Source organism: Halichoerus grypus, chromosome 6 (assembly GCF_964656455.1).
Source record: "Halichoerus grypus chromosome 6, mHalGry1.hap1.1, whole genome shotgun sequence".
NCBI lineage: Eukaryota > Metazoa > Chordata > Mammalia > Carnivora > Phocidae > Halichoerus > Halichoerus grypus.
This window is the reverse complement of record NC_135717.1, coordinates 103,552,817-103,570,489: the sequence shown is the minus strand read 5'-3', so window position 1 is coordinate 103,570,489 and position 17,673 is coordinate 103,552,817. Positions and strand designations below refer to the sequence as shown.

General features: G+C 42.2%; 1 protein-coding gene across 12 annotated transcripts in view; it reads left to right on the top strand.

The window, feature by feature from the left end:
• Positions 1-570: 570 nt before the first annotated feature.
• CAPRIN2 (caprin family member 2) overlaps positions 571-17,673 on the top strand; it is a 47,624-nt gene continuing 30,521 nt past the window's right edge. For 9 of the 12 annotated variants that reach the window (XM_036115207.2, XM_036115206.2, XM_036115201.2 and 6 more), the window contains exons 1-4: positions 643-770; positions 1,899-2,164; positions 4,113-4,175; positions 15,602-15,688. In XM_036115207.2, the coding sequence (XP_035971100.2) occupies positions 1,913-2,164; positions 4,113-4,175; positions 15,602-15,688 (402 nt within the window). In that variant the 5' untranslated portion in view covers positions 643-770; positions 1,899-1,912. Of the gene's footprint in view, positions 833-894; positions 1,147-1,898; positions 2,165-4,112; positions 4,176-15,601; positions 15,689-17,673 lie in introns of those variants that run through there. The other 3 variants (XM_036115203.2, XM_036115198.2, XM_036115199.2) reach the window with 3 other exon arrangements.

Here is a 17,673-nt window from a genome sequence, read left to right as displayed (position 1 = left end):
GTCTCACTCCGTTTTTATGGCAATGCTGATTCGGGGCATTCTGCTCTCACAGGCTGAGTCCTTTCTGAACAAACAGTGATTTCCCCCATCCTACTGTGAAGGATGGAATCTGGGAGGGCAAAGGCACGCCAGCATTTCAAGAATGCGCACCTGAACCCCAGAGGCTCCAGCTCGTTTCACTGGTAATTCCACAAAGGGCGCGCTGCCCTTTTCTGACGATCGAAATCACCTGTTCAAGGTCGCACATCCACTAGTTACCCGCGTGCAATCAGCAAGGTCGGGCAGGGCTGCTGGGTTTACGGCCCGTTGACTCTCGGCGACACACCGGGCCCACCTGGGGCCCCGCAATCTGCGCAATCGCGGGGAGAACGCGCCCTCTCGCGACCGATTTCCCGTCGCAGCCGGGCCTGGAACAAACGCCCTCCGGGGCCGAGACCCGCGGTGGCGGCGGCCCAGGGGACTGGGGCACCGGAAGGAGGCGGTGCCGGGGCGGCCCGAGGATGCGCGTGCGGGCGGATGGGGGCGGGGGGCGCCTATATAAGCCCCGCGCGGCGGAAAGGGCGGGCCTGGGCGAGAGCGGCTTAGTCGGCGGAGTGCCGGGCGCCGCAGACGCCGCCAGCGAGCACAGGGAGGGGAGAGGGAGGAGGCGGGAGGAGGAGACGCAAGTGCGGGGTGGCGCCAGTCCACCTCCGCAGCTCTCCTGGCTCCCGCCGGCTTTGGAAGGCGGGCCCGGGCTGCGGCAGCGGCAGCGGCCTCGGCGGCCTGCGGAGGTGAAGCCGAGCTGCGGCGGCCTGGGTCGACGCGGCGTGGGGAGGCTGCCCACCCGACTAGGGTGGGCAGGGCTGGGTGGCCGCCGCGGCGGTGAGGTGGAAGGGCGGCTCGACATCCTCGGGGCGGGGCGGTCGAGGGCAGGTGGCCTGTGCGTTTTCTTTCAGGTCGGCCTCCCCAGGGGCACCTGCAGAAGGGACCCCAGCCTGGTGCCTTGGCGTCCGGAAGGCTTGTGGGAGGGGCGCGGGTCGGTGCCCTCGGGGCGCTGAAGTGGCCGCCCCGTGGAGGCGACTCTCGCGCTGGCCCCTGCGGGGGCTGAGGATCAGCGCTGGCCTGCATGGGGCCTGTTATGCCCTTGCTTCGGGGGTGCTCAGTAAGGTGATGCGCGGGGGGGAAGGGGGTGCGAGGACCACTTTCCAGGGCGGTGTAAGGCTCGCGAAGATGAGCCTTTAAACTGGTGTTGTGTGAATGGTTACGGTTTAGTCTAAACGGAACAGAAAACCAACTCGGGGCGCATGCAAGTACCTCGCTACAAATGTCCAGTAGTGACGGACTTGCCTTGTAGGCCCCAGACCAAGCGAAGGGAAGTTAGGGGTCTTGTTCAAGAAGCTACTCTTTAGTTAGTGAATGAGGCTCTAAAAGAATTTTGTGTGTGGGATTTTCTCTTAAATGGCGTTGTTTATGATTGGGTTTGGGGCTAGTGGTGAGGGATAATGTAGAGAGGTTTGAAGGGCTGCCTTAAGATCCTAATGGGGAGAGCTTATTTTTTTGTGTGTCATCATTTGACCATAGAAATTATTCAGAATGTGGATTGACCTTAAGAGAAGAGAGGAGCTCTGAAGCCATTGCTTGATTAGCAGTTCTCCCTCTGTGGAAAGTTGAATTTCTGGAAACATCCCCCCGTATTGTAGATTTTGCCTACGTAAAGGCGCTGGTGCTTGGTACTAATCGCCTTAAAAGTAGTGAAATGGAAGCACAGTACCTAAAGCATAACTGGGTTTTGAGCTCACTTCTGTGGAAGAGAATTTTGAGGGAGTAGGTCTAGCCTTCTCAAGGAAGTTAAAGCTTCCGTGTATTCCTCTACTCTGAATTTACTTTTATATCTGACTCTTTTTTTTTTCTTCCTTCAGCTTCATCTGTTTCAATGGTGCAACTCTCTTCATCTCCTTTTGGTTACCAGTCACCTTCAGGCCGTTCAGAGGAGGGAAGAGAGGGGAATATGAAGTCAGCCAAGCCCCAAGTGAACCACAATCAGCATGGGGAAAGCCAGCGGGCCATGAGCCCCTTGCAGTCTACTCTCAGTTCTGCTGCCTCTCCTTCCCAAGCATATGAGACATATATTGATAATGGACTCATATGCCTTAAACACAAAATTAGAAACATCGAGAAAAAGAAGGTAACTTTCTCCCCCTCCCATCCCTGTATATGGACCATCTTTAATTAAAGGGTCAGGGAACTGACATTTTTACTTTCTGTCAGGGCTCATAGGTATTCTTTCCTAAAAGATGTAACCTTGGGATTTAGCTGGCTGGAAACATATGAGCAGGTTAAATATTAGGTATATTAAACATTTTCTGTTTGATTTTTCAGCATAACTAAACAAAAATATTCTTCATAGTAAAATTACATATGCTACTGTTGAAATACTTGAAGAGGTAGCAAGCTCAGGTCAGATTAATTCTTTGAGTGTAGTATCAATGTTTCCTGATTTTTTTTAGCTTGTTTTCCTTGTGACTTTCTGCAGCAGTGGATATTGCAGTATAGCTGCTGCGGTTGTTGGAAGCTTCAGTGATGATAGAGCCAGGAAACGTTTTAGCACCGATTTTTGTGTTGCTAGGTGATCGTTTAAGACTGGCAGGTGAAAGCATTGTAGAAAGCCTTATGAAGAGACGCCTTATAATCAGCCTAACGTTACAGTAAATGCTGATGTAAAGATCCTACTCATTGCTCATTTCCTGAGTCATGTAGCCTGTGAAACAGTACTGCATGTTGCTTTGTTGTGTCAGGATTCTCTTGCTTGTGATAGTGAGGTGAGTGAGTGACTGTCTGGACCTGGGAACTCCTGCATATTTTTATTCTATGACCTAGTTAAACCTTAGGATAGTTGCTTTTAATGGAGGAGTGTGAAGAGATCGAGTCTAGTTGACTCTGTGTTGTCGCCCCGCCCACCCAGGTAGTGAAGATAGTGAAGAAAGGCCAGTTATTAGTAGCTTCTCTGTGGCCCTAGCTCTCACCAGTTGTCTTTTGTTGTCTTTTGAATGCATGCAGTTATGCAGTTGATCACAAGTGTGATAAGGTGAGTGTGCCTGGGTCAGCACAAATTTCCTGCCACTGTGGGAAACTAGTAAAAAGCAGGATCCATTCAAAGCAGGATCTGTTGATGGAGACTAATGTCTTCCTCCCCAGGCAGAGGAACTACATGAATACATGTATTTATACTCTCTAGCTTAACTATAGTACTTATTTAATTTTGAATACTTAATCTGGTCAGTACCAATGCTTTTGTTTCAAGCTTCTGGGAAAGCACTTTAAAGCTATAAAGCTAGTATGGGAGGAGCCTAAATACTGCTTTTAGAATACCATAGTGGGTCATGTCATTACGGGGACAATAAATGCAAATTGTCATGTATTTACTGAAATATCAAATTTAATATGAAAAAAAGCTTTAAGTATTAATGCTAGAGAAAATACCTTATACCTTTTACATTTCTATACTTCCATTAAGAAGTTTGCTATTGGACAAATGCCACATAATTCAACAGGTAACTAATAGTTTAAGCATGAGGTTGGAGCAGGATTTCTCAGCCTAAATGCTACTGACATTTTGTGCCAGATAATTCTTTGTTGGTTGGGGGAGGGGCTATCCTCTGCATTGTAGGATGATTAGCAGCATCCCTGGCTTCTATGCACAAGATGCCAGTAGCACTCTTCACCTCCTTCCCATCCTCCCAAGTAGTGACAACCAAAAATAATCTCTAGACATTGCCATAGATCCCTGAGGGTCAGAACTGCCCCTGGTTGAGCACCACTGGGTTAAGGGCATATGATTGACTAGTTAAGTCCCTATGTGTTAAGTAGTCTAATAATAAATAGAGGCCATGAAGAGAAAAGAGTTTTATTACTGCTTAACTTCGTTCTAATTCCAGACTAATGTTGATTGTAATATTTTTTTCCCTGACTGGACCTTAACCTACAGTTGCTGCTTGGCTTATAGTAAACTGGTATTCTTACAGATTAATAGCTTACTTCAAGAACTTTGTTTTCATAAGAAGCACTCTGTTACTTAGTTTATTTCTTCAGAATTTTGTATCAGACTATAGTAGATACAAGTTTCTCTTTTGTAGCTCAAACTGGAAGACTACAAGGATCGCCTGAAAAATGGGGAGCAACTTAATCCAGACCAGTTGGTAAGTGGTTTATGATCCTTTGGTCACACTTGCTGTTTTTTTTTTTTTTCTTAATAAAACTCTAGATGGGTTTGATGAGACCAAAGATTTGATAAGACCAATGAAGAAAATCCATTGGATTTTTCAAAAGACTGTCATCTTCACCTATGAGATCTTACAGATTTCTTTTGCTCTAGCAGATGGTATGGATGGGGTGTGGGTTGTTACATTTAAGAGTGAAAATGTAGACCATTGCTAAGAGTTAACATATGGATTTAAATTAAACTTTCGCTAGGGTGGACTGAAGAAGAAGTTGGAGGGAAGACTAGCTTTCCACTGCTCACTGATTTATTCTAAACTGGTCATCTTTCTGCTCTAAAATGTCGAAGTATTTATTCTAGCTTGCCTAGGTTTTCTCCTTTTGCTTCCCCTTAATCCCTTTTGTGTTTTCTCCCTACCATTCTTTCCTAGATTGCCATGTCACCTCTCAGGAGGCATGTTTATCTGGCCTTTTTCTTTTTTAAACCTTACAATAAAAGAGTATTTGCAACTTTTAAAAATACTGTCTATGGTATACCCGGTAACTGTAAGTTTTATCTAATGTGGTGAAAGTTTTTGCAATATGGAAATAAAAAAAGTGCTTTATTGATGTTTGCCTGATCACATGTCTTGGCTAAGAAGGGACAAAATTAAGTTATTTGGTCTAGTCTGTAGATCTGTTGTCTTTATCTTTTTTAACTAAGATTTTTGGTTGTGTATCACAGATACTGGCATTCAAGGTCCTTTCCTTTGCCATATTGACTCCTCTTCACTGACCTAGAATTTTTGTGATGTAGTAAATTATAATTTTGCTGAGGCACAGATTTGAATTGTGTGAGCTCTGAGAATGATGTGCTCACATAGCTGGTGAGAGGACTTAGCTGGACATCCAGCATTTCAACATAGCTTTGTTTTCAAGTAGTCATGGGTATGTTCAATAATTTTTAAGGTGATAATACTCTTCTTTGTGTAAATACCCTTGAAGGAAGTGTTCTGTTATAATAGTATGTGATTTTTGGGAAATAGGGGCTTAGGGGTGGGGAAGTTGGTGGTTCTCATGGTAGCTCTCTAAGAAATAAATGTCTAGGACAAGCTATATTTCCGACTTCCAGCCAGGCAGACTCTAATCTCAGTCTTTCATTACTGTCTTCATAACTCTTATTTCTATAGTATTCACTTCGTTTTTTTTTATAGTACTTTTTTTTAAAAGATTTTTATTTGTCAGAGAGAGAGAGGGAGCGGGCATTCACAAGCAGGGGGAGTGGCAGGCAGAGGGAGAAGCAGACTCTCCACTGAGCAGGGAGCCTGATGTGGGACTCGATCCTAGGACTGTGGGATCATGACCTGAGCTGAAGGCAGACGTTCAACCGACTGAGCCACCCAGGCGTCCCTATAGTATTCACTTTGAATTCTTGAGTTAAATGCTGACAACTGCCATATTTACATTGACAATAGATAAGTCCTTAAAACCTTAGGTTCCTATGTTCAGTTGCCTATTCGACATCTCCTGACTTCACCGTGCCCCCCAAAACCTGTTCCTCCTCTAATCTTGGTGATGTCAGTTAATGGCTTGAGGAGTTAGAAGGATGGAGTTGGCCAAAACCTTGGAGAATTTCTCATCTTTCTTCTGATACCACACATCTAGCCCATTAGCAAGGTCAGTTCTACCTTCAAGGTAAATCTGGAAACTGGCCCTTTCTCAAATTCCGCTTCTGCCATCCTGGTCCAAGCCGCATCATCTTTCATCTACATTACTGTAATAGCTTCCTCACAGGTTTTTCTACTTCTGCTCTTTTCTCCAAGCCTGTTCTTGACATGGTGGCTTCAGTAATCCTGTTCAGATGCAAGTCAGTTGGACATTCCTCTGTTAAGTCTCCTTTGGTTCCCATCATGGTGGCAAAATGTCCTTACTGTGGCTGACAAAGTCCTATAAAAGATGCTCCCTATTTCCTTGCACATCTTTATTACATCTCCTGTGCTTCTATCCCTTGCTAACTTCGTTCCAGCTACACTGGCCTTCTTGCTGTTCCTCACACAAGCCAGGCATGCTTCGGCTTTGCACATGCTGTTCCTAGTGCCTGGGATGCTTTTTCCCCAGGTGTCTAAATGGCTCGGTTTTCAACCTCCTTCAGCTTTTTATTTTGAAGGTCATCTCAGTAAGGCTTTGTCCTGACAACGCTGTGCCTCCATTCCCCCATTCAAACTCCTTAGCCCTTTGCCTTGCTTTCATTTCTTTTTTTTAAAGATTTCATTTATTTATTTGAGAGAGAAAACGAGCTCTTGAGTAGGGGGGGAGGGTCAGAGGGAAAGGGAGAGAGACTCTTAAGCCGGCTCTGCATGCACTTGAGTTCGGAGCCTACTCAGGACTCCATCCCATGACCCTGAGATTATGACCTGACTCAAAATCAAAAGTCAGATGCTTAACCGACTGGGCCACTCAGGCGCCCTGCCTTGCTTCTCTGACCAACTGTAAAGTTTATTTTGTTACTCTTTCTCTTAAAATGTCCGTTCCATTAAAGTGGAGATTCTGTTGCTGTTTTCCTAGTACTTAGGATAGTTTAGAGCATATAGTAGACATGTAAAATATTTATTACATATAGATTTACTAAATATAAAATGATTGAATATTACATGTTTTTAGATACAATTAAGCATATAGTTTGTGGTACTTTTGAGAATAATCTCATACAAGCAATGTATATTTGAGGTAGAAATTTAGAAAATGCAGATAAATGGGAAGAAAAAGTCTATAATCCGACCCCTCAGAACCATCATCAGTAGTGTAGTATTTAATTAAAAAGCTCTTTTTTGGGGCGCCTGGGTGGCTCAGTCGTTAAGCGTCTGCCTTCGGCTCAGGTCATGATCCCAGGGTCCTGGGATCAAGCCCCGCATCGGGCTCCCTGCTCCGCGGGGGGCCTGCTTCTCCCTCTCCCACTCCCCCTGCTTGTGTTCCCTCTCTCGCTGTGTCTCCCTCTGTCAAATGAATAAATAAAATCTTAAAAAAAAAAACAAAACAGCTCTTTTTTGTTTGTGAGTAAAGCGATAGAAGTTTATTAAGTGAAGATACAGAAAGCTCTCAAAGAGTGGGAGGGGTCCTGACAGGGTTGCGAACTTGGGCCTTTAGGGTAGGTCTTTTATAGAAAGCTAATGGGGGAACTTAGGGAACTTAAATCCTTTTAACATCTCTATTGATAACACCTTGAATGGCTTACTTCCTTTTTAGGGGCTGATTATTCTTTGTTGGTCACAGGTGATTATCATAAAGACACCCACCCCACATGACCACCCCTAGGGCAGGGTGGTCCGATTTGTCCCCTTATCTGTGGTTTCCCCACACCTCTACATTTTTGGGGATTTCTGTGAGCCTGATCACATAGCCCCCTATCTGTCTCTCCCTGCCTAGCCCCGCCTGTCCCTTACTCATTCCTCCCCCTGGAAAGTAACCCTAACTGCTGTTAGGGAATGGGATGATGAGCCCTCTGGCTGCTTCCTGCTGAAATGGGGCAGTGGGCTGTGTAGCAGTTAGAATCTCTCCAGGGGTCGGTCCAGGGGCTTGTGGTATGGCTCCAGGGGGTCATGATGGGCAGCAAACGGTACATGCATCAGCACATGCAAAAGGATGAACGCAAAGTATTAGGCCCAAAATTATGGTCCTGTCCCTTAGATAAGATTCCCAATTAACCAGTTTTGTCAAATAAATTAGTGGATATCTTGATCTTATTTAATTGATCACAGATGTCGTTTATTAACTAAGTTTATTTTTTAAAGTTGGTAATTCACATAGTTCAGAAATTAGGAGATATTTTATTACTTTTTTTTTTTTAAAGATTTTGAGAGAGTGCACCCAAGCATGAGCAGTGGGGAAGGGCAGAGGGAGAGGGAGAAGCAGGCTTCCCACTGAGCCAGGAGCCCGACGAAGGGCTGATCCCAGGACCCTGAGATTACGACCAGAGCCAAAGGCAGATGCCTGACTGAGCCACCCTGGTGCCTCAGAAATTAGGAGATATTTTATTTTTTATTTTTATTTTTTTAAAAGATTTTTTATTTATTTATTTGACAGAGAGAGCGAGAACAAGAACACAAGTAGGGGGAGTAGGAGAGGGAAAAGCAGGCTTCCCGCCTAGCAGGGAGCCCAATACGGGGCTTGATCCCAGGATTCTGGGATCATGACCTGAGCCGAAGGCAGATGCTTAACGACTGAGCCACCCAGGCGCCCTAGGAAATATTTTAAAAGACAGTTTTTTTGGGGGCACCTGGGTGGCTCGAGTCGTTAAGCATTTGCCTTCGGCTCAGGTCATGATCACAGGGTCCTGGGATCGAGCCCCGCATCGGGCTCCCTGCTCAGCGGGAAGCCTGCTCTCCCTCTCCCATGGCCCCTGCTTGTATTCTCTCTTGCTGTGTCTCTCTGCCAAATAAAGAAAATCTTAAAAAAAAAAAAAGTTTTTCTTTTCACCCTGTCCTTCCTCTGTTCACTTATCTTACAAAGTACAGTAGTCCCCTCCATCTGTGGTTTTGCTTTCCCTGGTTTCAATTAACCTGTGGTCAGCCTAGGTCTGGAAGTAGAAGATCCTCTACCACTCCCTGTGCTTGTGCTCTGTTTCTTTCTCTCTGTCAAATAAATCTTTAAAAAAAAAAAAAAGGGTCAATAGTAGCCTAACACTTTCAGAGTGCCTGCGGCCTTCAGCTCACTTCATCTCATCATGCAGGCATTTCATCAGCTCACATCATCATAAGAAGGGTGACTACGGTGCAGTGAGATATTTTGCAAGACCACATTCATAAAACCTTCATTACGGTATATTGTTATAATTGTTCCATTTTATTGTCAATCTTTTTACTGTGCCTAATTTATAAATTAAACTTCATCATAGGGATGTGTGTATAGGGAAGGAAAAAACAGTATATATACGGTTCAGTACTATCTGGTTTCAGGCATTTCCTGGAGTCTTGGAACACATCCCCGGTGGATAAGGGGGAACTACTGGAATGATTGCTAGTAGGTTCTTAGGTATCTGTCCAGAGTATCTTTAAGTCTCTATAAGCAAGCAAATACTCTTCCCTGCCTTCTCTTCCTCCATTTTCTATACAGTTTAGCTTAGCTATAGATATATTTGGGGCCTTTATTCTCGTCCCTTCCTTTTTTTTATTTTTAAACTATTTTTTTTTTTACTTTAAGATTTTATTATTTGACAGAGACAGCAAGAGAGGGAACACAGTAGAGGGAGAAGCAGGCTCCCCACTGAGCAGGGAGCCCGATGTGGGGCTTAATCCCAGGACCCTGAGATCATGACCTGAGCTAAAGGCAGACGCTTAAGGACTGAGCCACCCAGGCGCCCCTCTCTTTTTATTTTTTTGAAATTGATTAGCTTTTTTTTCTTTTGGAGTCAACTTCTCAAAACTTTGAAAATCACTTATTTCATCCAGTTTAAAAATTTATTTGCATAGATTGAGGCAAAGTAATTTTTGGTAAAAGTTTGTTACTTTATTTCTAATTTTGTGTGGTTCTGTTTTTTCACTTTTAATTAGCTATTTTTTTTTTAAGCTAGGTTCTTGGTTTATTTTAGTTTTTCTCTTCTACTGCTTTTATCTTGCTGCTTTCCTTTGGTTTATTTGCTTCATTTTCTAACTTTGAATTGAGTGCTTAGTTCATTTGTTTCCTTTTTCCCTCGTTGGTATGCATTTAAGGATGTGAATCTTCCTTCAAGCACTGCTTTAGCTATAAATTGGATACTGTATTTTCAATATTGTAGGCTAGAAATTTTGTAATTTCAGTTTGTATTTCTTCTTTAACCCAATATATATTTTTAATATTGTAAATAAAGCTTTCTGTGATCGGCATGGCTATTATAACCTCTTTTTAGTAACTTTGAGGTAACCTGTCAAGACTAAGCTAAAGACTGACTAAAGATTTCATTAAGATTTTTAGCATAAACCTAGATTTTTCCTTTGAAACAGTGAGAAGTTTGTCTTTTTTTTTTTTTTTTTTTAAGATTTTATTTATTTGACAGAGACAGCGAGAGAGGGAATACAAGCAGGGGGAGTGGGAGAGGGAGAAGCAGGCTCCCTGCTGAGCAGGGAGACCGATGTGGGGCTCTATCCCAGGACCCTGGGATCATGCATGACCTGAGCCCAAGGCAGATGCTTAATGACTGAGCCACCCAGGTGCCCCATGAGAAGTTTGTCTTTTTAAGATTTTATTTAAGACAGAGTGCGCATGTGCGCATGAGTTGGGGGGGGGAGCAGAAGCAGACTCCCTGCTGAGCAAGGAGCCCCATGTGGGGTTCAGTCCCAGGACCGTGGGATCATGAGCTGAAGGCAGCAACTTAACTGACTGAGCCACCCAGGTACCTCATTGAGAAGATTGTCTTAATGAGGTTTTTTAGAGTCCCACTTATAACTTCAGTATCTATTTTAGTTCAGCTCTGGATTTGAAATGGAGAAGTGAGATTCAAGTGAGTGCTTGAGCAAGTGGCAAGGGGCACTTCCAGTTTCATTGAAGTTTTTATTTTTAAAGAATTAGGATTTGGTACCCATCTCTAGTTGCTAAACTCTGACCCTGTGTTATATTTAATGCATAATGCAAAACTCATTAAATAATATGGAATCTTTTGTGCTTTGTAGTCCCACAGCAGTTGGCCTAGTCAAGGCACACCACCCAAATGTTATGTAGGCTTTTCCTAATTAATATCCTTGTCTTGAGACCTTCCTTTTCAGTTCACCAGTCCTACTCCCGCTAGTGTTCTTTTTTTTTGAAACCAAAATCTCAGTATATAATTCTGTTTAAAATTTTTAAAATTCGGGCGCCTGGGTGGCTCAGTTGGTTGGGCGACTGCCTTCGGCTCAGGTCATGATCCTGGAGTCCCTGGATCGAGTCCCGCATCGGGCTCCCTGCTCAGCGGGGAGTCTGCTTCTCCCTCTGATCCTCCCCCCTCTCATGTACTCGCTCTCTCTCATTCTCTCTCTCTCAAATAAATAAATAAAATCTTAAAAAAAAAAAAAAAAAATTTTTAAAATTCTGGTCAGAATCTTTAGCATATTTGAGGCTATAATCATGTTCTGAACTGTGTTTTATTATTTCAACAATAATACATTAAGTATTTACGCTGGGAGGTTTGATGCTTATTGTAAGGGTTATAACCTAAGGGGCAAATGTGATCCTTGTCCTCATGGATATAGTGTGGTGGAAAAGAGAGGTGGGAAATAAGTAAATACAAATGTGATGGATGTTAGGGAAAAGTACAGAGTGATGATGGATTATAATGAGGAATCTAACCTAGTTTGGAGAATTGAGGACAGCTTCCTTGAGAAAGAAGTGCTTTAGTTAAGACTTAAAAAAATGAATAGGACTTAGCAAGTTAAAATGGGAAAGGAGGAAGAAGAGCAGGCTAGGCTAGGCAGATGCTAGACTGTGTTAAGGGCCTGAGTAGGAAAAGAATGTTTTTAAAAGAGCCCTTCTAGGAAACTGGAAAGAAAGCCAGAATGGATAGAGTAATGTAGTTAGAGGGGGAAAGCCACAAAAACATCTTTGTTTGCCATTTAAAGACTTTGTGCTTTTTCTTAAGGTTATCAGAAATGATACAGATAGGTTTTAAGCAGAGCATGACTATAGATTTATAATTAAAGAAAATCACTTTGTAGGGTGAGTAATGGTTTGGAGATGTTAAGTGTTGATGTAAGGAGACAAGATAAGTGTTGGCTATAGTCTAGGTGAGTGGTTATAGGTGCCTTGCTGGTACCAAGTTAGCAGCAGAGGGGTTTGAGTAAAGTAGCTGGATTTGAGAGGTAGAATTAACATAGCTTGGTGACAGGATGTAGAGGGAAGAGCCAAGAATGGTTTCCAGGTTTCTGGCTTGAAACTTGGATGGATGGCAAAACTATTTATTGGGCCTGGAAACACTGGGGGAGAATAAGGTTTTGGGAGGATAGGATAAAGAGCTCAATTTTGGACCATTTCAATGTGCCTGTGAAACATAAGGGGTGATATGTAGTAAGTATTTTAAGATACAGGTCTGGAGCACAGAGAAGTTTAGTCTACAGATACCTCATCTCTGGATGGCTGCTAATTGAAACCATAAGAAAAGATGAGACTATCTTGGGTGAGAATATAGAAAGGAGAAAAGCCTAGGACTTTTGATATTTGATGTTTGAACTTTTGATATTTGATGTTTGAATAATAAAGACTAAAAATACCATGAACTTAGGGTCAGGCATCATTTTGAATGATTTATAAGTATGAAATCATTTGAATTGCCCAACATCTCTCTGATATAGGTCCTATTTATTTCATAAATGTTAAAAACTGAGGTGAGAGATTAATGGAAAAATTTTACTGGTAAATAAACAGCTGGAGAAATGGGAGAAGAATGGAAGTTTCGTGTTATTAAAAACAAAGATGTTTGTAGAGCCAGAGGATGGCTTCATCTTGAAGTCTTCTGAGAAGTAAACCAAAAGGAGAGCTATAAAAGATCCATGGATTTGAAAGGTGGTATTGACATTGCTGATTTCAGCCAGGATAGTTATGGTGGAATGGTGGAAACAGAATCCAGGTTGATAAGGGCTGAAGAGGAAATGGAGACTGTGTAGACATTTTTGAAATTTTTCTGAGACTGGAAGGAGGTGGTTGCCAAAAAGGGATTTTTTGTTTTTCTAATTTAGGCGGGGGGGGGGCGGGGGGGACCTGAACTTTTTAAATGCTGGTTTAAGCATTGACAGGGAGAAACTCAAGATTTTTAAATGGGAATCACAGAGTTAAGATTTCTTTTGAAAGCATAATTGAAAAGGATCCAGGGCACAGGTAGAAGAAGGGTATCTCCTCTAAACAAAGGGAGGAAGAAAGGCTGGATCCACATTGGATAATGGGAAGTTGAGGTAGTAGTTCCCATTTGATGCTGCTTTTCTTGAATCAAAGTTAATACCATTTGGGGGTAAATATGGGAGGGGGGTTAGTCCCTTCTGGTTTACGTACCTCTGAGGGCTGTATACTATGATTGTATTGTCTGCATTCTTGGTTCTATAGTCGGAAAGCCTCTTTACCTTTTTTTTTTTTAAGATTTTATTTATTTGACAGAGACAGCAAGAGAGGGAACACAAGCAGGGGGAGTGGGAGAGGGAGAAGCAGGCCTCCCACTTAGCGGAGAGCCCGATGCGGGGCTCGATCCCAGGACCCTGGGATCATGACCTGAGCTGAAGGCAGATGCTTAACGACTGAGCCACCCAGGCGCCCCAAAGAAATAAAATCTTAAAAAAAGATTTAGTATTTACCAGACTATTTTTAAAACAGCTTTTTGAAGTATCATGTACATAAAATTAACCCATTTTAAGTGTATGTCAATGATTTATAGTAAAAATTTGTAGAGTTAAGCAATTTCCAGGACAATCCAGTTTTCAGACATTTCTGTAACCCCTCCAAGTTCCTTTTTGTGTTCTTATTTGCTTTCTAGCTCTATAAGTTTGTCTTTTAGGACATTTCATATAAGATAGTCTTTCCCATATGGCTTCTCTGACCTAGCATTATGTTTTTGAGGTTCACCCTTGGAATAGCATGTATCAGTAATTCATTTCCTTTTATTGCTGATGGGCATTCCTTTGAATGGTTATACCACATTATGTTTATCCATTTACCAGTTGCTGGATGTTTGGATTGTTTTTATTTGGGGCTATAATGAATAATGCTGCTATAGAAATTTGCATGTAAGTCTATGTGGACATACGTTTTCATTACTTTTGGGTAGATAGCTAGAAGTGGAATACTATATTACTTCAATTATGAAGACTTTATTTTTTTTAATTATGAAGACTTTAAAATATATCTACGTGGTTAGACAATTTTCCCATCTTCTGTTTCATATTATTCTTCCCTATAGAATTAAAGTCCCATTAAAAAATCTACACTTTTTCTGTTCTTTTTTTTTTTAAGATTTTATTTATTTGCCAGAGAGAGCGAGAGAGCACAGCAGGGGGAGCAGGCAGAGGGAGAGGGAGAAGCAGGCTTCCCGCTGAGCAGGGACTCGATCCCAGGACACTGGGATCATGACCTGAGCTGAAGGCAGACTCTTAACCTTAGCCACCCAGGTGTCCCTACACTTTTTCTGATTACCAACTTTTTTCACCAGTGAAATCCTTTTGTTGTTGTTGTTGATCTATGAAATACTAAAAAACTCCATTAAATTTACAGCATTTCTCTTTTTTTTTTAAAAGATTTTATTTATTTATTTGACAGAGAGAGACACAGTGAGAGAGGGAACACAAGCAGGGGGAGTGGGAGAGGGAGAAGCAGGCCTCCTGCTGAGCAGGGAGCCTGATGCGGGGCTCGATCCCAGGACCCTGGGATCGTGACCTGAGCCCGAAGGCAGGCGCTTTAACGACTGAGCCACTCAGGCACCCCATATTTACAGTATTTCTTTACAATACTTAATTTTGCCTGTTAAGGTAATTATTGACAAATCTTTTCTATCATAGAATAAATTTTTTTTCTTGAAAGACTATTTGAGAGAGGGAGAGTGCCTGCATGTGGGGAGGGGTAGAGGGAGAGAATCAGTAAGCTAAGCAGATTCCCTGCTGAGCATGGAGCCCAACATGGGGCTTAATCCCATGATCCATGAGATTATGACCTGAGCCAAAACCGAGAGTTGGATGCTCAGCTGACTGAGCCACCCAGGCACCAGAGATTTCTTGAAGTTGCTTATTCATCTGTGTGATCCTCACTATGCTTCTTGTGTACTGTATTTGAGTAGTGAATGAGTATTGACAGAGGAATTCTGTTGGCTTATTGCTCTTAAAAACAATAGGTCTCTGTGACCTTACACTTTATAGACAGGAATTCAGCTGTTGTTATGGCTCAGATTTCTAGTATAAAAATGAATTTTTATATTTTTTAATTTTTAGATTTTTTTTTAGGGGGGCGAGGGGCAGAGGGAGAGCGAGAATCTCAAGCAGGGTCTCAATCTTGACAACCCTGAGGTCATGACCTGAGCCGAAACCAAGAGTCAGACACTTAAACTGACTGAGCCACCTAGGTGCGCCTAAAGATTGAATTTTTAAATTTAACTTTATATAACTTGTATTAAATGCTCTATCTCCCTCCTACTTTTTTTTTTTTTTAAAGATTTTATTTATTTATTTGACAGAGAGCGAGAGAGGGAACACAAGGAGGGGGAGTGGGAGAGGGAGAAGCAGGCTTCCTGCCGAGCAGGGAGCCCGACACGGGGCTCGATCCCAGGACCCCGAAGGCAGACGCTTAATGACTGAGCCACCCAGGAGCCCGGCCCTCCTACTTTTTTGACTATGTATAGTAAATGACTAGTTAATAAAATTTGAAGTCTTCTCTATTATTTTTATAGGAACACTTATTCTGACATATTTGTACTTAGAAGTTAACAGAATTGATGTTTTCTTATCCTATTTGGTAGGAAGCAGTGGAGAAATACGAAGAAGTACTACATAACTTAGAATTTGCCAAGGAACTTCAGAAAACCTTTTCTGGACTGAGCCAAGATGTGAGTATGTTTGCTTTTTCTGAAACCACTTTATTGATCTTGAGGAAAATATTAGTGTCCATTAATGATGTTCAGTTACCATCATCTAATTCCTGCTGATATTTTATTGGGGTTGACAATAGCTAATGAAGAATTAGTGTTTTCAGATTTCTGGAGTCTCAAGAAAACACAAATGGTATCTGAATATGAGGTACCGTGATAAAGTATTCTCTAAATGTGTATTCACTGTGGAGTTATAGCAGTCATTGAGAAGGGGATACATTCATGAAGAAGATTTTATTTTTTTAAAGCAGTCCTTTTTAAATTTATTTTATTTTTTAGAAATGGGGAGAGGGAGAGGGAGGGGTAGGGGAAGAGAGAGAATCTTAAGCAGGCTCCACGCCCAGCACAGAGCCTGACACGGGGCTTGATCTCACAACCTGGAGATCAGGGTTGTGAGGTCAAGACCTGAGCCGAAGTCAAGAGGTGGACACTTAACCGACTGAGCCACCCAGGCACTCCTATGAGAGAGATTTTAGAATATAGGTTTATAAATTTATATAGCATGGGCTTGTAAGTTTAGCATTATTTAACATATTAGGAGACAGAATTGGTAAACTTTTTCTTGAGACCGTGATAGTTATGACCAGGAAGATTTGTGATTGTTGTTAAATAGAGTTAAGTCTGGTTTCACAGCTTGTTAGATTTTCTTTTTCTTTTTTTTTTTGTGGGAACGCTAGCGTTTACTGTGGACGTTTAGGTGGTGTGATGCTTGTTAGATTTTCTGTTGGCAGTTGAAACTTTTATCTCTGACAGATTTAGTTAGTAATTAATATGACGCTTTAAGCATTCATTAATGAAGTATTCTTTGCTGCTTTACAGTTGTGTTAAAAGGCCTATAAAGATCATGTTTTAACAATTAAGGAAATTTTTTTGTAAATTCATTTCTGGGGTGAGGAGCATGCTTTCTAAGATAGTGTCTTTCACTTTTTGGATTTTTTTTTTTTTTAAGATTTTATATATTTGATTTTTTTAAAAATAAATTTTATTTTATTTATTTTTAAACGATTTTATTTATTTGACAGAGATCACAAGTAGGCAGACAGGCAGGGAGAGGGAGAAGCAGGCTCCCTGGTGGGGCTCGAACCCAGGACTCTGGGGTCATGACCCCAGCCGAAGGCAGACGTCTAACTGACTGAGCCACTCAGGCGCCCCTATATATTTATTTGAGAGAGACAGCATGAGCAGGGTGAGGGGCAGAGGGAGAGAAATAAGCAGACTCCCCACAGAGTGCGGAGCCTGATGTGGGGCTTGACCCCCAGGACCCTGAGATCATGACCTGAGCTGAAGTCAGATGCTTAACTGACTGAGCCACCCAGGCGCCCCTAGATATTTTCTTCTTTTATGGTGAACTAAAATTCTCATTTCCATTCCTCTGGCATCAAAAAAACTTCCCCAAACAAAAAAAGCCAACATACCATTTCTAGACTGAAGACATCTACCATCTTAATCCTTGTAATATCGTTGCTCTCTCTGGATGTTTGACTTAATTAACTCTTTTTTTTTTTTATTTTTTATAAATTTTTTTATTGTTATGTTAATCCCCATACATTACATCATTAGTTTTAGATATAGTGTTCCATGATTCATTGTTTGTGCATAACACCCAGTGCTCCATGCAGAACGTGCCCTCCTCAATACCCATCACCAGGCTAACCCATCCTCCCACCCCCCTCCCCTCTAGAACCCTCAGTTTGTTTTTCAGAGTCCATTGTCTCTCATGGTTGACTTAATTAACTCTTAAAAGGTAGTGTGTAAATCTAAAATAGCCTAATATAGAGCCATTACCTTCTGTTTTCTGGATAATTCTGTTAATGCAAGTTTAAGATTCGGGCGCCTGGGTGGCTCCATTGGTCGAGCAACTGACTCAAACTCTCAGGGTCATGAGTTCAAGCCCCATGTTGGGGGTGGAGCCTACTTTAAAAAAAAAGTCCAAGATATTAGTT